The 27,131-nt window shown below is 36.7% G+C and overlaps 2 protein-coding genes across 4 annotated transcripts in view; both read right to left on the bottom strand.

Annotated features, from left to right (window-relative positions):
* Window positions 1–745, bottom strand: part of LOC149116807 (52 kDa repressor of the inhibitor of the protein kinase-like) — a 2,180-nt gene extending 1,435 nt beyond the window's left edge. The window contains exon 1 of the mRNA XM_089282506.1: window positions 1–745. This exon is cut by the window's left edge and continues 139 nt beyond it. Within this exon, the coding sequence (XP_089138632.1) occupies window positions 1–337 (337 nt within the window). The 5' untranslated portion in view covers window positions 338–745.
* LOC110040455 (polyamine-transporting ATPase 13A3-like) overlaps window positions 1–25,324 on the bottom strand; it is a 188,958-nt gene extending 163,634 nt beyond the window's left edge. Inside the window, exons 1-7 of one of the 3 annotated variants that reach the window (XM_020745692.2) lie at window positions 25,002–25,068; window positions 21,274–21,440; window positions 19,061–19,093; window positions 13,809–13,943; window positions 12,822–12,874; window positions 5,788–5,854; window positions 2,721–2,747 (exon numbers count right to left, since the gene is read on the bottom strand). In XM_020745692.2, coding sequence (XP_020601351.2) covers window positions 2,721–2,747; window positions 5,788–5,854; window positions 12,822–12,874; window positions 13,809–13,943; window positions 19,061–19,093; window positions 21,274–21,297 — 339 coding nt within the window. In that variant the 5' untranslated portion in view covers window positions 21,298–21,440; window positions 25,002–25,068. The other 2 variants (XM_020745691.2, XM_089282495.1) reach the window with 2 other exon arrangements.
* Between the last annotated feature and the right edge of the window lie 1,807 nt (window positions 25,325–27,131).

Genomic DNA, 27,131 nt, shown 5'->3' with positions numbered 1-27,131 from the left:
ATGCCACTTCTGATAGTCCATTAAAGCGGGTATTTATTTGCTCCAACAAGTTGTCAAGGAAGGGAAGAACTATTGCCAATCGAAAGTAGGCGACTGGTGTCCTGGCATTGATGTTGTTTCTTAATGTCTGCCTACCAGAAGTTCGATGGATGCTTACCTTGATGTTTGCCTTCTTAGCCATCTTCTTGATCTTTTCATACACAGAACTTGCAAATACTGTTTTAGCATTCTTGCACATACCTTTCAGCTGTTCCTTCACAACGTCAACATGCTTGTTGCCTAAATAACATCTAGTGTGGAACCCTGTAACAAACGGCTGAGTCCTACAGTGAAACATTCTAGGAGGGAAACGTTACTTATCATAAAAACACCGAATGATAATCAAGCTTGCTCTTTAAAACTCACTTTCACCTGGCACAAGTAGAAACAACTGATCCATTTTTGAAACATCATCAGCAAACTGTTATTGCTGTAATGATTCTAATCATTTCTGTAAGAATTTTCTATCGAGAAATTAACTCAGGATTATAAATCATTTTATGCAAAACCTTTTGCGACAAATCATTACATTGAGTGCTTTAATATAAGCTAAAGTTTAATATTTTTTACTTCATTTGCCTTTTTGCTGGGGCAGATGATCACCAAACAAAGTCTCCAAGGCAGAGCTCAAACATTGCCTGCTAACAGACAGATACAGATCTAAAAAAAAAACCCATTACGTTTAACTAGGTCAAATAAGTAACATACTCACCTGGTTCACGATGAAATGTAAACAGTGTCTTCTCTGCTTTCCTCGAAAACTTCAGAAAAATATTTCACTCTTCAGCAGTGTAGCAAGGAACACAGCGTGACAATATTCGTGTCCAGTGATCCTCATCATTTCAAACCGAAAGAAACGTATGTTACATTTGGCGTTAACAATTAGCGCGAATTTTAATTTTTGGGTTATGTTTGTTTGAATATTTGATAATATATTATAATTGTTAACACAAAATATATTTTAAATAAAGAAAGCTGCAAAATTGAATAAAATTGAAACCTGATTGTATAATTATAACAACACTCAAAGGACGGTTAGAAGGGTTGGGGTCATACAAAAACATTTTGAAAATACAAGAAAAAAGGGGGGCTGTGGCCTCCTCAGCTCCTCCCCTCGGCCCCTCTGCTGAATCTGCCTATGAGTTTCCCACTTAAAAATTGCTACAACTTGTCTATGTTGATACCAGAAATCCAAAAAAATCTGTAGACATCTTTATCTTTCCAGTGATTGCCTCCTCACTTGTAGCAATTCAACTCCCAGATACTTACATTTAAAAACAAACCCCAGCCAAATGGAATAAAACTAAGCATAAGCCCACATGTACGCATTACAGACCTATTTTGCTAGGAGTACTTATTTACAATGTAAGAATGTAGATTGAAACCATTGTCTCGTGCAATGTAAAAAAAATTGGCCCAGCTTCTACTTTCTTGCCCAAGAGATCATTTGTCGCATATCTTCTTTGGACAGAACCATGTCTACCATGACGTCATGGTTGACAATCTTTTTTAGTCCCCAAACTTTCATAATGTTCAATACATGTTCACCAGTTTCACCATTGATCTCTTTACACCTCAATCACAATGCCAAAATTTACTTTTATTTTGTTTTTACAACACCCCATGTGAAAAGTCAATTCACTGTACATGCACAGCTTTTGTTGTCCCATTTCTCCACCCATTCTCTTCCATATTCCAGCCATCTGCTGCCACCACCTTGAATTTATTAACCCATCCACTTTTGTCCTACTTTTTACTCATACAAACCCCTCATCAAATGAAAAATGGTAATTTTGAGCTTATAAGCACCCCCTTAACTACTTATCTCATACAGTTGACATAATGATACATGTACATGTAGTTGAAATACATGACTTAGATTTATATTTCCCAACCAACTTCTAATCAGTTACCAATTCCTTTGGGAACGAGTTGACCATCAAATCAAAGAGTAACCAAATGAAAACAAGAATGCCATTTAGAAAAATCATAAAATAACCACTAATATAATATAATATTAATATCTAATATAATATTTTTTAAGAATATGATATAGCTGAGAAACTCAGATTATCACCACTATGATTCTTGCAAGAGGCAGTTATAGAACTTTAAGGCATGGCACATTTGAAACATTTTGGAACATTATTTATGGAAGCATGTTGCAACAACCTTGGACCAAAGTGTTTTCAAGAAATGGCTTTCAAGGTAACTGAAACACGAGAAAATGGTTTCGTGTAAATCAACAGTCACTGAACTATGTCAGATCTAGTTGTTACTTTCCTCAGACTGGAGCTACACATTACGTGTATACATGTAGACACTTGCTACATGTACAATTGCTCGTGAAGCCATAGAAGAGCCAGAGGTACCTAGTGATTATGTTGTTTAAAGTCAGTGTTTATGCATTTCCAGCCTTAAATTGGTTTATAAATTTATTTGCAAGTACAGCACTGTATGTGCTTACATGTTTGCAAGTAAGCACTTGCCTGTTGCTTTCTAAATTTTGCCATGTTTTAGTTCATCTATTTAGAGTTCACAATATTCATCTCTGGAAACTACAGTAACACCAATGTCATTTAAATCAGGCTCAGTGAATCTCTACAAATTCTTGGGGAATTTTCAACAAATAATTAAATAATTTATGGTTTTGTACGCACTTGAGAATTCTTATCACTCACCCAACATTGTGAATTGGAGAGCAGCCTCTGAAAATGAAAAAATCATTCTGTCATACAAAAAAAAAAACATTCATGGTGTTTACATACACACCAATAAACCTGAAATGTAAAAAAATCTGAATTGTGAAAATTTGGTAGGGGCCCATAAAAAGACATAGCAATGAACTTAGCAGAAAAAAAAAAGAGAGTGAACATGAATACATGTAGTTAAACAAATCTGGGGGCCTGTGCAGTTAACATTCACATCAGCAGTATGCAGCTACAGATGGCAACCTGTCAGGTAACAGACAATCAGAGATATCTAATCCCAGGTAGAAAAACGGTGCAACGAGCTGGTTTCATCGACTTACCAGTGGTATACAAGCCACCTTACCAAATGTTTCACAAATTTCCATATAAGTGTGAATGCTCTACATCCAAACTTAGATTTAGTTATGAATGATGTAGTTATTGTGAATGGAAAAAGACACTGTTTGTCTGCTACAAAGGAGTATGTCTTATCAGAATTTAAAGATGTGTTTGAAGGCATTAGTAACTTCAGTGTTTCAGCCAGAAAATTTTACTTGAGGGCCAAAGTGGCTGCTGAAGATCTTTTTTAGGGGCCTATTTTTTTAGGAAAGGGGCCAATAAATTAAAAGCTACAGAAAGAGAAAATGCATTAGGGTACCAAGGAAAATAAAGCAGTTTATTAGGATCTATGATAAAATTTAATAGTAAGTGCTTTTTGAAGTGTTTCTACACAATAAAGTTGCTAGTCTGAACGATCCGTGCATTACAAGAGAACAATCCTTAGGCATACATGACGTAGTCAATGATCAAGGGTTTGCAATGCATTATAGGGCGATTTTGAACATGATCAGCCATTTGGAAGTTTTCCGATGTGAGAGAATCAGCACACCAAAGCAACAGGACGGGTTGACTTCTTTTCTTATGTTGAATGTTTTAAAAGCAAAGATCTTTCAATATGATTTTCTAGAAGGACATAATGTGTGACAAATAACCGTTATTGATCGTCAACACAGAGAAATGTAGTCGCCATTATCCCGTATTATGGCGACTAAACCAGAATTTTTGGTCGGCAAGGATGAAATGTTAGTTGCATTGGCGACCGTATCAATCACAACTGCGAGTCCTGGGATGGCTTTTAAAATATTATGCCTGTGTTAAGCCCGCAGTCTTGTAAAAGGAAGGGGCCAAATTGGCCCTTTTTTCGTTTTTCTGGGGGCCATCTCTGATTGCAACACGGGATTCCCGCAATGGCGCGCTCTGGTCGAAACACTGTCAGTAACTGCCCCACATTGAACTCAAACTTTATGCTCAACCCTTACAACACCCCCCACCCAGGGCAGCACTGGAAAAGAAGAAAGAGGCCTATAGAGATGACATAGAAAGATTATGCAGCTTGCGCATTATCGCACCAGTTGTAGGACACACAGACGGTGTAACATACAGGAGCCATGTTTTCTATTACTGCAACCTTGTAGACATGCAATACAAGCACATATCACTGGCCTGTATCGGTCAAAAACACCTTATCTCTCTTCTCATATAAAACAAACAAAACAAAACCTGACTGAGGCAAATTCTAAATGTTCTAGAGTCATAAATAATGTCCTAGAATCAATAACGAGTTGAAAATGGTAATAAGAGATTCAACCTAGCAGCAGAGAGGACAGTGTTTTTTGAAACTGCAAAGCACTGTACGCAAATTTGTTCATACCATAATAATTCAATTTAGCATCCCGGGCGCTAATTTACTTTTGGTAGCTCAAGGGAGGGCACTTATTCAAGCTGGATGTTGCAACCACTGGGTTCACCAATGAAACTGGATTTTTTTCACTAGCGACTAACTTTTCACGCTTTTCACTGAACTACTTGTGCTGGCGACTAAATCTGAAAACTTAGGGGCCAACTGGCCACAAGGTCTTTTCCTGAAAGTCAAGCCCCACTTTACTGTCTGTACTGCTCTTTTGACCTCACCATTGGCACTGAGGTGGGTACTACCATATTCTTTGCAGAATCTTATAAAGTCCTTAGAACCAAACTGCCGACCCCCGTCACCTCAGATCACTTCGGGTATGCCATGTCTGCTGAATTGTGCCTTCTGCGCTTCTATCACCAAGCAATCAAAGGTGTACTGATATTCAAAGCTCATCGTTTAGTGATTCCCACGTCCCAGCACAATATCAGAGAGATTTTCATGCAGGGCACTCGGGAGAAAAGAAAACTCAGCCTACTAAGCGCACACAGAACAGTGTTTTGGCCAGGAATCTCGGATGACATCAAAAATGCAGTAAAAGCATATGACATTTGTGAGAAACACAAGCCAGCTCAACAGAAGGAACCCCTTGTGTCGCATGCTGCACCTTGCATGCCATGGGTCAAGCTCAGATTCAATATAATTGAATATCCTTCTTAGCCTAATCCTTCTTACCACTATCTAGTTATATCAGTAAATTTCTTACAGCCACAGGTCACGTGATTGGTCTCCTCAAGACAAACTTTGCAGAATATGGGATTCCAGCAGTAGTGCACACAGACAAAGGAGCTCAATTTGTAGCTGGAGAGTTCGGAGCATTTGAGGCTCCAGGTGTAACACTCAAGCCCAAGGTACCTTCAAACGAATGGTTTCATCAAAGCCATGGTCAAAATGGCAAAGAACATCATGGAAAAGGCAAAAGAGTCAGGTTCTGATCCTTTAATACTAATCTACTGATCCACACTTAATCAGACCGGGTCAACTAAGTCCAGCAGAATTGCTGACAAAGCACAAGTACAGAGCACTCCTGCCCATTCATGATTATCTGCACCCTAATCAATAGAGCAGAGAAGCGCAGCTAGCACAGAAACAGACCCAAGCACAATTTGCAACCTTTTCATTAAAACAAGGGAAAAAAAGGAAAATACACACCCAAAAAAATAAAAGAAAAGAGAAACAGAAACAAGCACCCACATGCACAACAGTCACATAGTTTTTCCATTTACTTTATACATGTAACTCGGTTAACCTACATGTACATGGCCATCTGCATAACATTACTTTACATAATTACGTAAATGTACTAACCTCAGCTTCATCACAGCAATTACCACTTTCATCAAATGAGAGTGACAGTCTTGGATTGGAAGGTGATCTATAGGTTGAACAGTAAAAAAAGGAGAGTGTTATAAAAAACAGACAAATTTTTTTAATCAACATCTCTTCCCTCTTCTCTCTCTTCCTGGGAGAGAGATAAATACCTTTAACAGTGCCATTTTCATGAAGTCTGGGCACACCCGTTTGATGCCCTATTAATTTTCTTTCTTGAATGCATGGTTAAAATTGTCCTCACAGACAGTATATATATAACTGCAAAATCAATTATTGGGTTATTACAGAAAACGTCCACACACCCCTGATGGATGGTATGCTACCATGAAAATCCAGGCAGGTGGGGGTGAGGGTTGAGGGCCTCAATTTGTTTTCAGCTTGGAAGAACGTTTTTTGCTTGTAAGCATGTGTGAAGGTTCAAGAAATTTACATCTAGAAAATTACTGGAAATCCAGGCAGAAGGAGGGTCTTGGACACTGGAAAGCCAGTTCAGAAGAGGGGTTAGCTGGGCTCCAGTCAATTTGGCAACTTTCAGTGGGGCTGTAAGTGCGCTTAGATTTGGGATGAATGGACACATGTAGTTTGCCAGATCCAACCAGACCAGAGCACAAGCGCGCGTTGTGCAGCCGCTAGCGCAAAATCAAACGGTAACGCTGCAAGACATGAAAGTGAGCCTGCTCTAATCTCTGCAAATTTTTCATTTCCACCCCAGAAAATACAGAAAAAATAAGCCCGCTAATTTCCACCAGAAGTAAAAACTTTGGCAGCTCAGATTTCACGGGAAAATTGTAAATCTTTTTCATGACAACATGCGGGCATGACATCCATTGTTGATAAAGTTCTGCCAAAGAAAAACCGTCAAAGTTTATGTCTAGCAAGGACACACACTTGATTCCAAGTGATCTTGCTTTGAAATTCTGGGCTTTGATGATGCTGGTAAATGGACAAACACCTTTGTGTTGTTTTGTTAGGTGCTTGCAATCACATACGTTTGTAAAATTTAACTCTTCCTATATGCAGTCAGCAACACAACAAGCAAGTCTTGATTCATTAACATATTTTCAACTGCTATTTCCTGCTGCCTCTTTAGTTTGAAATTTAACCAGAAATAGACTGGAACTTTGTTAAAACATCAGTAATATGTGCACTCAACTCTTCCTCTGACTCCAAATGTGGACGACTTATTTTTTATTGTGAGAACGTGCGATTAATAACCGACTCCATGGGGATCTAATCGCTCCTCGTCAAACATAATAGATTGACAGTTTTCTCGCCTTTCTTGCTTTTTGACCGATGGTATTTCACTTCACTCAGGCAAAGCAGGAATGAAAAAATTACAGAGATCAAGGCAGGCTCACTTTCTTGGTGCCTCTTCACCAGACTCTTTACCACCAGATCACTTTGCTTTTTGCCACTCGCACGCGTGACCCAAAGGTGAGCCTGCTTGCAAGCTATAAAATCTCCTGCTTCAGAAAGAATTTAGTATCAGGCCTGGATCTTGTCATCATTTGAGAACACCATGATTGTTGCAGTTGGGCTCATCTACAATTCCTGTCATGCTTTTGCACCTTTCAAATGTTTGGTCAATTTTGGTCTGAAAGATGTCTTGTGAAATTTCAACTCAAACAACATTTGATTTTTAATAATAATAATAATAATAATAATAATAATGATAATAATAACAAACTTAATTGAGTACTTTTTCATACAAACTTGAATCTTACATGTAGCTGGTAAAAAATTCAGAAATTCTTTTGTTCCTTAAGTTTTTTCCCTAAAATAATTTCTGTAAAACAATTTCAATAGCTTTCTTACATAATTATATTATATACTGTAAGCATTTACAAGCGTTAAGTGGCTATGTACACATGTAAAGGTAAATCATAATAATAATAATTATTATTGAGAATAAAAAGCAGCGATATTGAAGAATGACATTTCAATGGCTCCATGCCATCATTCTCAAATTCAAATAAAATAAATTACATGAATTCATTATATAATGAATGTACCTGTGAAGGTCTCAGTGCATATGATTAAGAGATAAAAATAATCGATGAATAAAAATAAAAATTCCAAGCGTGGTGCACTTGAACTGTCAAATAAAAAGTTTTTCTTTAATGGAGTCAGACTGAGTGTTTAGTGTTGGTTTTTTTATTTTTGATGAAGAGCATTTCATAACTTAAACAATCCAGTTTCCGACGGCATTTCTTGAGGATTGTAAATTGGACACAGAGATCTTTGTTCCTCAGATTGTGTATGTCCTGCAGGTGTTTACCAATGACAAAATGCTTAGGCTCATTAATGCATTGAAATAGGTGTCGGCATGTATAGCCCACATAATCTACGTTGCACAGATCACATTTGTATTCATAAACAACGCATTGTCATAAGAATAATGATTATTATGAAATAAAACTTGAATCTTACATGTATATGGTAAAAAAATTCAGAAATTCTGTTGTTCCTTAAGTTTTTAGCCCAAAATAACTTCTGTAAAAATTGCAATAGCCTACCTACACAATGACACTCTGTAAGCATTGATGATTTATTCATGAGTTTGAGAATATTTTTAAAAAAACACTATTCATATACTTAAGTTTTGATGAAAATAAAAATATTTAAAAAAGCCTAAAACACTAATTCACAAGTTCACGCCATTATTCACTCACGTTTGGCTAGCGTTTAAGTGGCAATCACAGATTTAGACTGGAACGAAGAATTGTTTTGTTTTTAAGTACTGTTTTTACAAATTTTCGGTTTTCTATTTCATAAAAAGAGCTCATTTGTACCAACTTTATATACCATTTTTTGTTCCCCAAATTGACCCCCCCCCCCCGAAAGTAACGAGCCCCAAAGGCTGCTAATTCCAAAGGTAATGAGGGTCATCACTTTCAGAAGTTTACTGTAGTCCACTTTGCATCAACACTGGAGGAGACTGTAGCTCCAGTCAACTTGGGTAGGATCTCTTCCAGAGTGGACATGGAACATGACATGGCCTCTTTACTTGGGGGTAACACGGCGTTCTCTTCAAATGCCTACCTTGACATCTTTGGGATCTACATGTGGGCAGAGTCTCGACCACCCATTTTGTCTCTGTCAGAAGACTAGACTGTTAACCCATGGTGCAGGTTATCTTTCTCAATTTGTTGTGATGATGCCACTCTTGACCATAATTTATCATCTAATTTGTTCTTGATGTCCTCCTTGTGGTAGATTGGCATGCCTTGTGCTGGATGAATTACTGGCAGAATTTTGAGGTCAATAATTATTGTAATAATTATGACAACCTCCTTGAAACTTCCTGGAGCCATTAAAATACTCAGGGTATAGCATCATCAGATCTTGCTGGTCTCTTATCGGGATGGCATCCTTTGCTTGCTTTGGAGTCTTGTCCTTTATGCGTGCATCACTGCTGGTGTGGGGGTGTTGTGTCTGTATAGCATACTTAAATGACCACAGGTGGTTTTGGTGTTGGGTATCATCTGCCCATCTTTCTCTGTTCAGTGTGTATGGCCCTGTCTGTAGAGCCTTACCCAGGATGATTGAGATTAACTTTTATCTCATAACTGACTTTTAGTGATTTAGCTGGTATGATGTCTTAGGATGTAGATCTAAAAGACTATTCAGTCTCTTATCATTTAGTCTGGGTCTTTCAAATTGCAGTCTAGGGCTAGAATTCATAATGCTATGATGAATTTCCCTATGGTGTTTTTGACGAGTCTTGAAGTTGACTGTGGAATTTGCTTTAGGGCTTCCGTGACTCTCAAACATTCAAAGTACTTTTCTTTTTTCTTTTGGTCAAAGTCAGAGAGGTCAGATCACAAAAGTCATGTTGACGATATCCCTTCCTTCAACACAGATGATCAAATAGCTGCACTTCTCCACTTCTGCGTTTGATTTGAGTGGCCCTGTAAACATCCGCTCAATGTGTTGCTTGGATCAGCGCAGATTTCTTTTGGGTTGTCGCCTTTCCACAGCATAACCTGTCATTAGATGCCACTTAACACCACGTTTCCAAGTTTTTAGTTTACTTCTGATGCCAGGAAATAGCCATGATGAGCTATTACATCAAGAGCAGAAGGCAATGCTTCTTCAGTTGTTTTAATACTCAAAACAAAATGGGAGATCACCAAACATGATGGCTCTGTACAAAGATATATTTAAGAACTTATCTGTCAATAGTTTTACCATTGAATCTCAGCTTTAAATGGAAACGATACTGACCAATATGGCATTGTAAATTATGGTGAAAACCAAATAAAATAAGACAAAAATACCAAAATCTGCGAAACAATCAAAATAATCAAATATCAACAAAAAAATGTAATCTGTGTTTATGGGAAAAATGCATACATGTACATCGTAAACCAGAAATGGCAACACTTAATCATAGAAAAGTCTGTACACACTCTAAGAAATATCTGTTAAATATCATGACTGCTTAATTTTAATTTATTTACAAAACCATTTAGCACTTCCATCATCTAATCACATCTCAACAGAAGGCATTGTTCCCTACAGTGAAACCTGTATTAAGCAGACCCCATATTAAGCGGACACTCTCTATTAAGTGGACATCAGCTTGAGTCCCAAAATTTTCGTCCTACATTTACGGTAAAATAAATCTGCATTCAGCGGACACCTCTGTTAAGGTGGCTCAAAACAGATTCCAACACTTAGATTTTGATGGGTTGTTATAACCACTCTTTATCACTTGAGGCTACAATCATGGTATCAAAAAACTTCCCAATCATTGGTGAACACAATATTATCATTTTTGTGATGCAATAGGTTACCATAGCAATGGTATGACATGCTAAAAACACCCTTAATTAAAGCTTTAGGGGTTTATAATTCAAAAACAGCACAGGGAAATTTTTTATATTATCAAATTTTCATAAGCATGGTAAGACGCAACCCATTGTGCCACGAAAATGATAACAACGTGTTCACCAATGATTGGGCAGTTTTTTGACACCATGATTATAGCATCAACTGATAAAGAGTGGTTATAACGACCCATCAAAATCTAACTGCTGGAAACTGTTTTGAGCCACCTTAAGCAGACACGGACACCAATATTAAGCCATTTTGCTGCACAAAACCTGCACTAAGTGGACACTTCAAGGGCTTCCTGCTTCTAAAAGCTCAGCTCAGACTCCTTAACACTGTTTAGCAATATCCTTTCAAAGCTAATAATATACTTCAAAAAATTATTCGATTCTGATTGGCTGAGAGCAGTGCCATTCAATTGTAACACCAGTGCAAAAAATGTAACACTAGTGCAAATTACACATTGTAATTCTGGATTATGATTGGCTGATAAAAAATAAGAAATTTTCTAAGCCTATGATATCGCGTAAAATGGTAACAAAGATTTTGTGTGGAAACTTTGGAAAAAGTTTTCTCGAATGAGGGAAAGTGGCTCCAAGAAAAGATCTTCTGGCACTTCCTCCATGTGAATTTTTTCATGTTTATATTTATTAAAAAGTAATCATACAGTTTTTACTCGCTCAATTTGGAAGAAATTTCCACTTGTGAGTTTTTTAAAAAGCTGAAATTGCACTTGCTGAAGCAGCTCATACAATTTCAGCTTTTTAAAACACTCACTCCTGCAAGTTAATTCCAAATTGAACTTGAAACCATATGATTAACTATACTATGTAGATTATTCCAGACTGATTCATTGACTGACTGAACATTGTGTTATGAGCAGTTTTTGATCGTATACTGTGTTACACTGCGTTACAAAAGGGGTAATAATTAACTACTACTGCACAATATGTTAGAACCGGCTTAGAGCGGACACCCTGTATTAAGCGGACACTAATGAGGGTCCCAAGGGTGTCCACTTAATACAGGTTTCACTGTATTATGAAATATGTATATTTTAGAATGTAACCAGGTTTTTTGGCAGTTGCCTAATGACTGCTTCACAAGTACATGTAGCATGAAACTCGGAGTAGCAAATAAGTGTGTTTGAATTAGTCTGACTCCAAATATCAATCTACATTTAATATATTTATAACTGTCTGAATACTTCTATTCATTTCATTGTATCTTTTAATGTTATTGTAATTAGTGTAAGTCACTGTTCCTGAAAAGCCCCATTGGGGAGGCAACAATAAAGAATGTACGTATTGACAGCCCATTAATTTTTGTCAACAAAAGGGAAGGATATTTATCACTATCATGCAATAAAAAAATTAAAACAAAAACCATCCAGTAGATAAAATCAAGAAAATCCAATATTAAAGGAGAAAAAGAGGACACTTCTCCAAGTTTTAAATCTGTGTGCTATTCCAGATTTTAGACATTTGTCAAAATGCTTTGTATAAATTTACAGAGCCCAGTAAGGAGCCACCATAATATGGTACCTCCATGGTCCACCAATATATATGGCAGCCAGAAAATAGTGTAACATCTGGTACTTAATTTGGTTATCAAGGCTACCGATTAATCTAACTGGACAAACATACATTTACAAAACACTTCCAAAGTATTCTTTGGTCTTACATAATACATTATTTTAATTGACAAAGAAAGAACGAGGAAGAAAAAGAAAAAGTAATCCATGCTGTTATCAGTTTTTACGCCTGCCACAGCAGAAACATTTTAGTGGTGAATAATAAAAACAATAGAGTGTTTATGTCTTGGGCCTGTTGACTGATAGTTTCCCTCTGAAATTTTATGTTCTAAAAAAGTAGCATTTAAATTAGCCATTGAGCCCAGGCTAGGTAATAGATTTGGTTTTAAGAATATTGTTATTAGTATTAGCATTAGCATTGGTGCTGGTGCTGGTGCTGGTGCTGGTGCTGGTGCTGGTGCTGGTGCTGGTGCTGGTGCTGGTGTTGTTGTTGTTGTTGTTGTTGTTGTTGTTATTGTTATTATTAATATAAAATTCTCAGGGGCAACTATAAACCCACAGGCCTTTGACAGAAACACACTCTTTTAAACGGCTTTAATTATTTTGATCAAGGTTTGAATGGATTGGGTACTTTAATTACCTTACTCTGTCCAAATTGATGACTTCTTCCACAAACCAATCTCCATAACAAGTCTGCAAAAAAATAAAATAGCAGACTTATATAGGTCCATAATTATTTTATTTAGAAACACAATGTTTAACTGAACATGCTCTTACTCAAGAACTTAATCGCAACAGAACTCTGTAATTGTTATACATGCAATTACTGTAAATACGTATCCAATTGACAAATTGTTCAAGCTTTAACAAAAATTTGGGATGTCTTGCCAAAAATGACCATTAATAACTATTCCCTCAGACCCTATTTTCATTTTAGAAGATGTATGTGAAAAACTGCTCCCATGCCAACAGTCTATCGGTTTTAAGGATTCAAGAACCTCCTGTTATGATTGACCTGCCTGTTTTGGTGAAATTCTGACAGGTAACATGGTTTTGAAATGGAGACACAAAGGCAAAAGAATGTTACAATATAATTGATAGGTTATGACTTGTGTTGAAATTTGAACAGCAATGTGCGCACTTCCAAGATTATTACACGAAAAGGCTTGAAATTCAGAGAAAGGACATGAAAAACTCTCCTACCAAGAAGACCTCATAGGTGCAGGGTACCTGAATCTGATGGACTACAACCATTTAATTTTAATCTGCTGGTTTTCATTTTGTAATCAAATGCTTATTAACAATAATTGTTTAAAAATGGAAACTCTGAACAGCAGTTAATCAAATACTACCATAACATGTAAAGCTCTGAAATTAGCTACATGTAGTATGTCTCATAAAGAATCTATCAGAATTTTCTGATCCATGTACCATTTGAACCTTTACATTTCTTATCATGAATACATCTACAACTGAACATGTACTTCAATAAAATATCTAAACAGTGTGAGAAACTGTTCAATGATGAACATTTGTTCAATTTCCATTCTTTTGAAGCTGTTTTAGGGATATCTGTTGATGAATTTTATTCCCAAATCAGATCACATTAGGTTTTTTTGTTACTAGCCTTCAAGAGCATATGTGTAGCCTTATTCAAAGAGCAAGGAGAACACTTGATCTTGAGTGCCCAGTCTGGACGCCAATAGGAGACTAGGAAAACAATTCCTCCAGTGCAGCAGGCCAGTAGGTAATAAAAGATGGTCTGGAAGACAGGGAAAAAATACAATAAACCTTACGACATGCTATTGCTGAATTTAAACCTTTATAATGCTGTTATCCACAAGCTACAGGTATGTACACACTTTTTTGTGCACATTTTCAGGAGAGTTGTTAAAGTTTTTGTCCACTACGAATTATGTTAAATGTACCAGTTGCCATCTGTTTTCCTACAGCACCCCAACTAAATGTGAAATTTCCCTTCATAACTTTAGCGAGACACACACCCACGAAAATCAAGGTGGTACATTTTCCAGATCAATGAGTTTGAAGAGCAAAAAATTTCTGGCAGTTTCAGTCAACAGGTGTTAATGCTAAACTTCCTGGTTTTGTGAGTACATATGCTGTTACATGTATGTACTACTAACAGCAATTTGGTTTCAGATATGTAATGTTTTCTTTATCAACCAAATAAGACCATAAGAAAACATCATTATATTCTACATCTGCACTTTATCTGACAAAAGGTTAATTAAGTGATCATACTCTGCATGTGCACAGTCCAAAACTCTACTTCCTCATTGCTGGGTTATCTGAGGTCACTGAAGTTCAAATTAGCCACAGTTAGGTGAAGCCATTTTAACTTGGAAAAAACAAGGTTTCCCTGGGGAAAGAATTTCTAAATCAATGAGAAATCAAGTCTTCGGACTGTGCACATGCAATGAGTGATTGGCTAATTAACCCTTCACCAGGTGAACCATGCAGGTGTAGACAATTTTGTAAGCAAGGCTACTTCTTGACCTTGAGTATAGAACCTCAACAGTGTGAGTTGAAAACTGTTACCTGTCAGTAAAGATGAAACTTATTAGATCAGCATGGACTCACTATCCTCAGGCAACATAAAGAGTGTGTGCCATCAAGAGTGTTAAAGCACAAAAAACTCAGGTACAGATGGTAGAAGTGCCAAAATGCTACAAAGAGTAAGAAAGACCATTGTAGAAGCACTTACTAGAAACTTCAAGGATATATGGGAAAAGGAAGAATTGTCAAAAGACTGGATGACTGGATTGCTGTAAAACTACCCAAGCAGGGTAATCTTCACAACTGTAACAACTTGAAGGGGATCAGCCTATTATCTGTTACAAGTAAGGTCTTCAGCAAAGTGATCTTCATCAGACTCTGTAGCAGTAGATCTACTGCTTCATAGGGAAAAAGGCAGGGTTTAGGAAAGGAAGTTCTTGCTCCAGTCACAATTTCACCTTATGTTAGATTCTAGAACAGTGTCAAGAATGGATTGTGCATGTCAGTGTCAATTTCATAGACTTTGAAAAGGCCTTTGATAGTATACACCATGACACCAACTACATACTAAGGCGTAATGGTATTCCAGTTAAGATTATGAGTAGCATTAAACTGCTATATAGTGCGATGTCTAATCCAGCATCATCTGCAGGAACTACCTTTCAAAGGATTTTCAACTGACATTAAATCTGGCCTTAGCAAGGATGTGTGTTCTCTGCATTTTTATTCTCTCTCGGGATTGACTGGCTTGTGAAAGAAACACTGCAAAAAGGTAAAAGAGGCATTTAGTGGACATTCACTAAGACCTCAAAACTTCTTGATTATGAGGGTCTTACCTTCCAATGCAGGGACATTCAGAGCAAAACAAAGATCTTGCTCAGAATGCAGAGAAGATGGGCTTAAAGTGAATACACCAAGACCAAACTCCACGCAGTCAGGCAGCAAGTGCAGTTACATTAACGGCAGGGGCATGGAGGAGGTTAAAGAGTTTACTTATCTTGGCACTTAAGTGGCAACAGGTGGAAACTCTGAAACAGAGGACAATGCCAGAACAAGCAAGGCAAGAGGCCCCTTTGCAGCATTGAAAAGTATCTGGAAAGCCAGGCAAGATCATTTGGAGAATGAAGATCCATTTATACAAGTGCAATGTCCTCTAACCAAACTCTTGCATAGATGAATATTGGACGGCAGGTTTCTTTCACAGGTCACAGGTCACAGGTCACAGGTATTTATGTTTTCAACAGAAATAACTTGGCTTTCTTTGGATCAATTTTTTTTTATTTCAGTGCTACAGCTAATTTTCCCTATGCGTTTTTTTTTTTTTTTTTTCCGGAAAGGAGCCGTTATAGTTACACTTGGGACGCACTTGTATGTATCTGTTTTATAACGTCTTGGCATATTTTTTGTTGACCTGTGACCTGTGACCTGTGAAAGAAACCTGCCAAAGAAACTTCTAGCAAAATACAATCATTAATGCTGAAATCCAGAGAAGGGCATTATTTTGTTATGCCTGTCCTTATGTAGTGAAAATATGCAGGTGGAAATAGATTGACCAAATCTACAGAATGCCATTATTGGAAATTTCATGAGTAGCCATGCGATGGACTCCAGCTGGTAAGAGAAGAAGGGGCTGACCAAAGGACACAAGGCAGTCTAGATAAACCTGTCCAGCATCTAAAAATATCCATGAACACAAAACATGGCCAGTAAAACAAGTCTTTGGAAAGAATATTGAGTGATTTCCAGCTGAAAACAACTGCTATTTGAAACCATAGTTTTTTGCTTTGTTTGCTGTGCAAATTATTGAAGCACATGGAGGTCATCAATCAATAAGCAGTTTATACCTAACTTTGATAAATTTATAGGTGTTTTTGTCCATATTAACTGATTCATAAATTGCATATCGGCAAAGCAGTAAGGATCCTGCCAGGTGATATGAAGTTGGTGGGCTGAGGTTGGTAGTTTGAATCCTGGTGCAGGACTTTGTTTTCCTGCAAGCTGCAAACGGATGGTTTGCATTTATAAACAAGATATTAATAAAATGTTCAAGCCATAAAGTAATGTGATTATAAAAGAAAATTAGATGGTGTGGAAATTTGAAATAATTTGTGGAAGAAAAACACCTCTTGAGCATAAGAGTTTCCGATGAAAGCCACTGTCAAAGCGGTCAATGGATTGAATTATACACCCACCTTTGTTGAACACCAAATAGTCTTTAATTTGGGGGCACTTGTTCGACTCCAAACATGAAAGATAAGTTTATCGCTTTGGCAGCCATTTTTTTATAATTGTCAGGCAAATACCCTCTGGCTGGTAAGTGGAATTACCACCAAAAAATAGGTTACCACCCATCAAATGATTGACTGATTGAGCGAGTGAATTATTTCTTCCTCGACTAACCGCTACAACTCATTCTAGCTACATTATCACTCATTAAAAAATGATATAGCTGAGGGTACACCACATTCTTACTTGAGAATGCAAATTGTGACTTTGAAAACAATGACCTACAAAAGTGGAGTCCATGTCATTTAAAATTGTGTAATTTTTCCATAAGTTATGTAATGACATTGTTCCATATGTGGGACTCTTTCTATCTATTTCTATGTATCATGACTATTTCTTTAAAAAATTTGCTTCCATAAGCTACCACAAAATGTAACATAAGCCGATGAAATGATGCACATGATTAAAGGCATGATTACTGTACTGTAATTAATAATTAAATTTATAATAGGAACCTTCCCAGCATCCTTTTGCACCTCAAAAAATGCATGTCAAATAATTTTGTCAGTTTGAAGTCTGGGAGGGTACCACATAACATGAAATAACTCGTGCCATGAAATATCTTTTTTCCACAAACTTGGTGTGATGAAGTCGTCAGTCACATGATCATGTCTAAAAGGGCATTTTATCTCAGTGTGAGGACAGACACTGAGCAACTGGAAAGCACTTCTGTTACTCATCTAAATGAAGCGGACCACCCCTCAGTCTAGACAGTTGGCTGCACTTATCAACATTTGAACAATGCCTCATTGTCAGCCACTGCTGGATTTACACATTCTGTTCAACATCAAGAGAAAGAGCAGGGACTGGTAACAGCATAATCAACAATGACCTCATGTATTAAGCCTATACAAAATCCAGCAGACTTTACACTTGAAATATAAATATAAATCTCTTGTCACTAATGCATGTAAAGTGTAAGAGGAGTCCTTTTGTTGAATTGGATCACAACAAAGAAAACTGAAACAATTCATACACCACCAGACTATATGAAAGACATTGACAACACATCTGGAGTATGTATATCACAGTAAGTTATGAAAAGTTAAGATTTTTGGCACCTTTGTCTTCTCCAATCTGTGTCACATGTATTGCCCTGGCAATACATGTACAATGACCATTTATACTTACAACATACACTACACAACCAGTACACTGTACAGTCAAACCTGTATTAGGCAGACACCCTCGGGACCCGTGCTAGTGTCTGCTTAATACAGGGTGTCCACTGAAAACAGGTTCCCTCAGAATTCATCTTAAAAGGGTCATATTAATATTCGTCAGTATTAAAAGACCTTGAAAGGGTCAAATAGCATTCTCGTGAACGGTCAAGAACTCTGAAATACCGTATTTCCATAAACAATTCTCAACAAGTATATGAGGATAAGCAATTTAACAGTATCTATATCGTATATATCGTATATCTATAACAGTATCTGTATCTGTATCTAACAGTATCTATATTGATCAAATCATGTGAAGGTTTACAAAATCAAAAAAAAAACACAAAAGTTCTGTAAAAACAAAACCGAATAACAAAATATTGCATTTCTGTGACAGCTGAGTTTGTTGGCAAACTTAAATGACCAATGTGCAGGTCCAGAAAATATCCATACTCCCCCCACAGAAGGGATTGGAATTTCCTGGGGGGTGGGGGGTTCTGTAAGACCAAAAAATTAAAAGAAATCTGTGAAGCTTTATTGGAATTTTCAGAGGGGTGGGGGGTCTTAGAAAAAATCCCTTCTGTGGGGGAGGTATGTATATTTTCTGGAAATACACAATTTATGACAACGTGGACAAAAAAAATCATGCATTCTTTTTGCAGTGTCCGTTTGATACAGGTTTCTGACAATAGAAATGACCATAAAAGTCAAGTTTAAGGTGTCTGCATCCGCTTAATAGAGGTGTCTGTTGAATACAGGTATTTTTTACAGTAAATGTGGGAAAATAAAAATGGGACTTGCACTGCTGTCTGCTTAACATGGGGTCCGCTTAATACAGGTTTGACTGTAGCTCAAAAATTGAACTGAATAATTATGACAGTTGACAAAAACACAATAAAAAAACTTATCCTACCTTGCAAGGGTTGCAACAATATCCAAAACAAACCTAAAAGTAGAATATAAAGAAACAAAAATTAAAGAAAGAACCTTTATTAATTAAACATTGAAGAGCTATAATGAATTATAATTAAAAAATGATGTTGACCATTGTTCAAGCACAAGCATAAGCAACATATGAGATGCAGTAATTACTATGTGCTAGTGAAAACCAGCCTTATTTGATGAACTCATAATCTGTAGAAGTTAGGCACAGCCAGAGGACTGGATATTACTTTAGCATGCAGCACAGGGTCATGATGCAAACAGAAAGTTTGGAGAGCACAAAAAAGCATAAGAGTCGCTTGAGCCATAGTCAAGAGCAACTGACTAGCTTTAAGTGCTCTCCAAACCTCCCAGAGCATTTTAACTCAATGTTGTGCAGCTAAGATTATGAATAATATTGCTTTAGAACATTACCAGTGGACATAGCGAATCAAAGTTAGTTTTGCTCACAATTAATGATAGCATACAGTTTGTTAGGCCCATTCCAAATGCTGCCCCATGTACACGCCAAACCTACATGCAGCATTTGAATCAGTTTGGCTCGGCACTTAAAAATAATTAAGTATGGCAAATACCGGTAACAGTACAAAATCTAAGTTTGGCAGGCTTCATATCAAACACTGGAGGGACATAAATTACTGTAAATAATTTCTTTACACTCATGATTGGCCCAAAATACAGTGGTGTGACCAGTCGTGTGTGAAGATTATCACAGATTTGAAATATAATTTCAGCGAAAACATTCTATAAAATTTTATGTATCGGAGCTCACCTTTTAGCCCTATGGTTATCAAGAAATGGGACTATATGAGCAATTGCTTTTACAGTGTGATTACTCGAGCCAGGCCACTTAGAAGAAAACTAACCAATCAAAATGTAAACTGGAAACAATGGACTGGGAGCTTCTAGTGACGGAAAGTAATGGTCTGTTTGATATAAAAGCATAAATGTGTTTGCCATAAATATCGACTCCTCTATGTTTAATATACTCTTAGAGATGTAGTTCTTGACAGCAAATTACTGTAATTATAAATCAAATCAAAACTGTTAAAAAGCGTACAAAATTTAGGATCAAAACTAACCAATCAGCAAACAGCAAAGTTTCCCGAGAGGTTCGCAACAACTCGCACTTTGTTGGGTTTTCAATTTTGTTGAAATCTATTATGCGAATTCTTCCACGTTATTAGTTTACTTGAGAAAAAGATCACTGTCCTTTGTTCCCAAGTAACGTTCTGATTGGTCAACTCTTTTCCAAGTGGCCTGGTTGGAGTATTCACCCTTTAAGGGCCCATTAACCGATCTTTTCGAGCCATTGCGAAGGAAAATTTAGTCTCATCTAACCTCCTCATTTTTAGTTAGTTCAGAGTTATTTCATGTGTTTCAACTTTTTCATGACCAGTAACACTAGTGATGACGTCATCAGGCCACGCTCATGGTCATGTGACTAATACAGAAAAAATGCAGAGGCTCCCAGGCAAATTACTTTCTCGTGATTTTTTCATTGATTTAATATTTTAATTTAAATCCTCATTACGCTATGCATCGATTTTGTTTCATTTCTAAAAGGTCAGATTTTGAGAGCATTTCAAAATATTGAAAAATTCGTAATTTTCTGAGAAAAGCATGATTTCGAAAAAAGGAATGCATAGCTATGTTTCCAACCTTGGCTTTAATCGAAATTCATCGAAAAAGGCTGGATTTAATGAAAAACCACGTTTCCTTTAGCATTTAAAGAAACCAGAAGTGCGCCCGATATCTACTGGAAGTTACCCTATCAGCGCGTGCGCAATTTACACTACCAGCACACTTCGGTAAGATCAAACAAAGCCACACAGAGTTAGTTTTTCTCTTTCTATTGCTCATGTTTTTCTGTCTTTCTCTTATTTTGTCTTTGCTTGTACTTTTTTTACTCTGCATTTTGCGAAACACAAAGAAAAACATCTAAAATGTATGTGAATTTGCAAGTTTTTGAGTTGTTTTTATTTTCCGTGCTCAGGCTGACGCAAGTGACCGGAAATGAAATTTCACCTCCTTAGGAACACGCATGAATCGGTTAATGGGCCCTTAAGGTGGCTGATGATAGTTTTCAGCTCTTTCCATCACTTGTACTTTGATGGATCAATACTACCAATCTTTGTCACATGATCCTACAATAAAGGTATCACACAAATGCTTAATCATTACCGGTAGTAAACAAATTATGGTCATCCCTCTTAACCTGCAAAGTTATATTTTCCAAGTCATATAAATAGGTATGGTTGGGACAGTCTCTCCATCACTCCTTCGCTTTCTGTTAGACATTTTCAAACATCTGCTGACCAGAGTACAGGGCTTTCACAATCACTTGCACACTGAAAATCATGTCAAGTTATTTGAGAGTTTCAGGTGAAACAACTATTTTTTCAATTGTAAGGGAAAGACTTCAGGGTTCTTCCATCACAATTGGATTTTTAAGAACCTACGTGGTAATAAAGGTAACTTAGGACCCGACAAAGGCTAGCATATTTCGATTTCAAAAGCAATAAAAAAGTTGACTTATTGAACAATTAAAAAAGTTCTCCAGATGATTTTTAAGCACAAGAAACTGAAAAGGAAATGCTGTCTTTCGGTAAATAGGTTCTTGACATAAATAAGTATGGGTTATTGACCAAGTGTGAGGTCAAGATGGCTGGATATTGGCCAAGTTTTTTTCTTGCGAGTTTATGGACCGAGACGGAGTCGAGGTCCATAAACTCGCAAAAAAAGAATGAGGCTAATATCCAGCCATCTTGACCGAACAAGCTTGGTCAATAAAGGATTTATTATATGGATTTCGGGGAAATTTTTCTTGCAGGACACGGCAGGTAGTCCCGAGCGGGCAAGATAGCTCCATCTTGCCCACTCGGGTAGCCAATCACGGCGCAGGATTTGTTTCATCTTGCCCGCTCGCGGAGCTAACCATATAATAATACAATGTAATAACTACAAGATAAAGATTGCACTCTTTGTTCATAAAATTCAAAATGATAAAAAAAAGTATTCAAGCTGTTTTTCTCTATTGCTCTTAAACCAGTGTCAGAAATCCATCACCACAACACCAGGTATATATCAACGTAAAACTTTTATAGGCCAAAAACATCAGCTACATATGGACAATTGACATTTTCTGCATCAAAAATTTGGGAATTAGTCCCCCTTAGCCTAAAAAACTTTTGATAAAATTCCTTTAATGAAGCAGTATAAGCAGCACCTCTTAAATACTTAAAAAATAGGTGATAATAGTCACTTGCAGCTTTGTACAATATGAAATGTATACGTTGTACATGTAGGTCAAAATGAAATTCAGGTTAAGGGCCCATTAACGGATCTTTTTAAGCCATTGCTTAGGAAAATTTATTCTCTCATAATCTTGTCATTTTTACTTAGTTCAGAGTTATTTAATGTGTTTTAACTTTTTCATAATCAGTGACACTGGTGATGACGTCATCAGGCCACGCCCATGGTCATGTGACTAATACTGAAAACATGCAAAGGCTCCCAGGCAAATTACTGTATCGGGATTTTTTTCATTGACTTAATATTTTAATTTAAATCCTCACTACGCTATGCATAGATTTTGCTTCATTTCTAAAAGGTCACATTTTGAGAGCATTTCAAAATATTGAAAAGTTCGTCATTTTCTGAGAAAAGCATGATTTCGAAAAAGGAATGCATAGCTATGTTTCCAACATTTGCTTTACTCGAAATTCGTCGAAAAAGGCTGGATTGCATGAAAAACCACGTTTCCTTTAGCATTTAAAGAAACCGGAAGTGCGCCCTATATATATTGCAAGTTACCCTATCAGCGTGTACGCAATTTACACTACCAGCCCACTTTGGTATGATCAAACAAAGCTGCATGGAGTTAGTTTTTCTCGTTCTATTGCTCTTGTTTTTCTGTCTTTCTCTTATTTTGTCTTTGCTTGTACTTTTTTTACTTTGCATTTTGTGAAAAACAAACAAAAAAATCTAAAATGTAAGCGAATTTGCAAGTTATTGAGTTGTTTTTATTTTCTGCGCTCAGGCTGACCTAAGTAACTGGAAGTGGAATTTCACCTCCTTAGCAACACGCACGAGCCCGTGCATAAATCGGTTAATGGGCCTTTAAAATGAAATTCTTTTGTCTCTTAACTCTAATTATTCATGGATCATGAATAATTAGGGTACGAAGACAAAGAAAATTGAGAATCAAACTCAAAGTTAGAATCATTTTAATCTGAATTTCATTTTGCCCTACAACATAAATATGTCTGGATTTATGAAAACAGTGTTAATGAAATCACATCCTGCTCGTAGATAATATAAATATTAAAAGGAATGTCAGTCTTTATTTTCCTCCACTCTCTTGTCTTCCTTTTCTTGCTCCTCTCTCTCTATTTTTTTTTTTTTTTTCCCTCAGTTGGAGTGATTTTAAGGCTTTTGGGAGTCCTGAAATCAAACTGCATATGGGTGATTTGGTTCAAAGTATTTGACCCAGTTTTCATAAATCTAGTCATATGTACTTTTTTGAATACATGTATTATTCTCTAAAATAATCTTTTCATACTACCACATTTAGCTTAAATTGTGGTAACCAGCACAAAAGCCAATGGCTACTCTGGTAACCACACACATATTTCTTTAGTCTTTTCCCTAACCATATATTACAAATGTTTCTCTTTATTTTACACATGCTACAATACTAACTAATGCAAACACTGTAAATAGTCTGCAATAAAGTAGTTGAATTAGAGTTGAGTCGAGAGTGAGGTATTGGATATTGATCCAACCATTTTGACATTAAAGGTGACAGAAAATTACAGAGAATGATGTCACAATTGAAGGGGTGCCTGAAAAAAAGCGACTTCAAATAAATTGCTAAATTCCCCTTTCAGATTACCTTGTATTCCCTTGTGAAACAAGAAGACAGTTTGATGTTATATCAACAGTCAGTCAGGGCCTTATTCTGTGCACCCCTTCTATAGATGATGTATAAAACTCATGATTTCAGTTTACTAATCTCCAAACTTTTTAGCCTGTATGCAAAGGTAATCAGTATCTAGACAAGCTGAGTGCTGCAAACCTTTTCTCCATATCACAAAAATTAGCTGAGATATCATTATTTTAATAAGTCTGAAATGAGTTTGCCAAGGAAAGAAGTTCCCCTCCCCTTGTGAAATATTTCCAAGTCGGAGTTATCTTTTGGTACCACTTCCAGTTATGTTCCAGATGGGGTTTTACAGATGACAAGAATAAATATATTGCAAAACTCGGGATGAAATACTCTCGTCACTGATGCTGCCACAAAACTGGGTTTGTAATGTCATAATAATGTGACGTAATCAATTCTTTAATTTTGTATAAATAATTGTCATTTTGTATTGTTTTAGAAACACTAAGCATTTATAGTTCAGCAAAATGTTGGCTTTCCTAGAAACTGTGCTTGAAAAAATTTGGCAAGAGTTTTTTATTTCTGAGGAAAAGTATGGTTGGGTACATTCCCTGGGGGTAGCAATTTTTATTTCAACCTGTCATAACTAACAAAACGTTTGATATGGCGAAGAATGGTTTCTGGCATTGAGTTCCTCTTGTTAAGGTCTTTCAAACAGCATATTATTTTGCTTGAATTAACAAACCATATATCAAGGATATTTTTGATGTCATCATTATTTTGTGATGTCATCATACAAGCTTGATGTCAAAACAATTGGGACAACAACACAAGTACATATGACAAGTTTGGTGAAGAAATATGTTAAACTTGTATGCAAAATGACCCTGAATGACCTATTCTCATACCGGAACTGCAGCCACTGAGCTATAAAAGAAAACCATTTGTATTGCGTTGAAGTCATTGAAGAAGAGTATGACTGTATACTACTGCAGTTTAGAGTCTAATGCACATATAAACTCACCAGTTTTTCCCCATCCTCATCCTCGATGTGGCAATATTTCAAACCATTATTTTCCATTTTGACGTTTTGCACATGGCTTATTTACCGGCATGTATGCTTATTTGCCGATTAGTCCGGAAGGACACTGGGCAAGCCACTGGGCATGATCGGCAATAAACCTGCTCTTTCGCCCTGGTAACAATGTTATCAACAAAATCTGCAAAGCACTTTAGGTAAAATAATTTTTTAGTTAATTTCACACTCTTACACTGTGTATTTCCCACTTCAGTGCAGTTGGTCCGTTCAACATGCCATGTAAGCGAGAATCAAATGTCCCAGCGACCACCTTCGCTCATCACCAGTGTCTCACATTACGGCGTTTCGTTGCCCTGACGGTACTCTTCCTTTATAATACGGCCATCTCCCGCCCATAACAAGGACACTGTTAGATCTGCTCCTTTGTCCGCGTATTAAAGAGGTTCGACTGTATCTATTTTTGTGACATACACAGTACGCGAATCGAGTACGCGGCTACCGCAACCGCGTCCCCAGGGCCTTCTGCACTTTTGAAAATCGTCGAGGTTGGTATAAAGCATGGACTGGGGACTGCGGACTGCGGACTCGTGGTTTCTGAACATCGTAAAGTGGATATCTTAAAACTATCTCGTGGTTTCTAGTTTATATTATATGTTCACGAACACGGCCTTGAATCCCTTGGCTTTGGGATGTTGACGATGGGAACAGCTATATTTCATTAGCTGTAGTCAGGAGCCCATTAATGGGCTTGATTGCATTGTTGATTAGTTCAAGTCGCGACAGATAGCTCAGTCTTTATCTGGTCGAATATTGTTTAGAATATTGTAGATACTCCGAAGGCCAGATCCATAAGAGTGAGCCTGAACCAAGAAACGGCAATATAAATACTGTCATCCTTTATTCCTCAGGGCCTAGGGGTGTCCCCGACAAGGCAGCATACTCTAGGAACGAAAGAACATTTTCCACCTTTAACACTGTGTGCTTGTCAAGCTAAAGAGCGTTTTCACCTGACGTCATCAAATTCTTAAATCCAAAACTAAAGAACCACCAAAGTTTTCATCTTCATCAGGCATAAGAGGTACTTTATTTATATTTGTTTACAACTTTCCAGCTCAATAGCTTAGCGTCCTTCGTTTGGAAACCAGCGCATTTTGAATTTCAGAGTTATAGCGGTGCGTGACATAAAGCTACGACTGCGTCTGTCGAAAACTATGTATTTATCTCTTGATTTTTAGCCATTTAAGACGTTATAGTATTTGGAAAAGTGATAATTTAAATGGTTTTTTTTAGTTCAGTGGAGATAATCAGTGTCCTAGATAACCAAAGTAAGTTCCTGATTTTTTTATTTTTTATTTTTTATTTATTTTTTATTTTTTTAAATAAAGCACTTTATTAATACACCTAAAACACACGTACATTACACTTACATGCACTGTTGAAGTTTTACAATGTTCAATAACTTTTCTCATACATGAAAGAAAAAGAAAACGTGACAGCTAAGTAACTACACAGAACAAGAAAAAAATATACAAATACAAAAAAAAAAGGGGGGTCTATGCATTATCTTTAAGTATTACAATTTTTTAACACTACATTATTGATATGAATTGAGAGCATTTTTGGATTTACTACGTTAACCTTGTATTGTAATAACTCTGTTAATTAATCAACTTAATACCCCATAAGTGGTGTTTTTTAGATAAGCGATTTTACGTTTAAGCACATTTTTCTAGTTTCCATTGAACAATCAGTTTATTTACAAGTTCATCTAGAGACAATTCTTTCTGAAGATATTTAGAAGCATAGATATATTGTTTGACCAGGATGATGAGCAAATCTAGCTTGCGTTTTAAAGGGTCTGACAGCACATCAGTCACGTGACATGTGTCATGAAAAGCAATTTGTTCTTTTGAAAGTATTATCTCAGTACTTTGAGAATGATTGAACCATGATATAATTTGTAAATAAAGTTCTACAGACTCCTTGCAATCAATAAACGTATGTTCTATTGAATCCGCGTTAAAGCAATATATACATTTATTGTCCTCGGCTAAATGATATAGTTTAAGTTCTTTCTTCGTTACAATTGTTCTATGTAAGAAACGAAAACAAAAT

Source organism: Orbicella faveolata, unplaced genomic scaffold (assembly GCF_042242905.1).
Source record: "Orbicella faveolata isolate gen_17 unplaced genomic scaffold, um_ofav_v1 contig_12, whole genome shotgun sequence".
Lineage (NCBI taxonomy): Eukaryota > Metazoa > Cnidaria > Anthozoa > Scleractinia > Merulinidae > Orbicella > Orbicella faveolata.
This window is presented reverse-complemented; position numbering and strand designations above follow the sequence as displayed.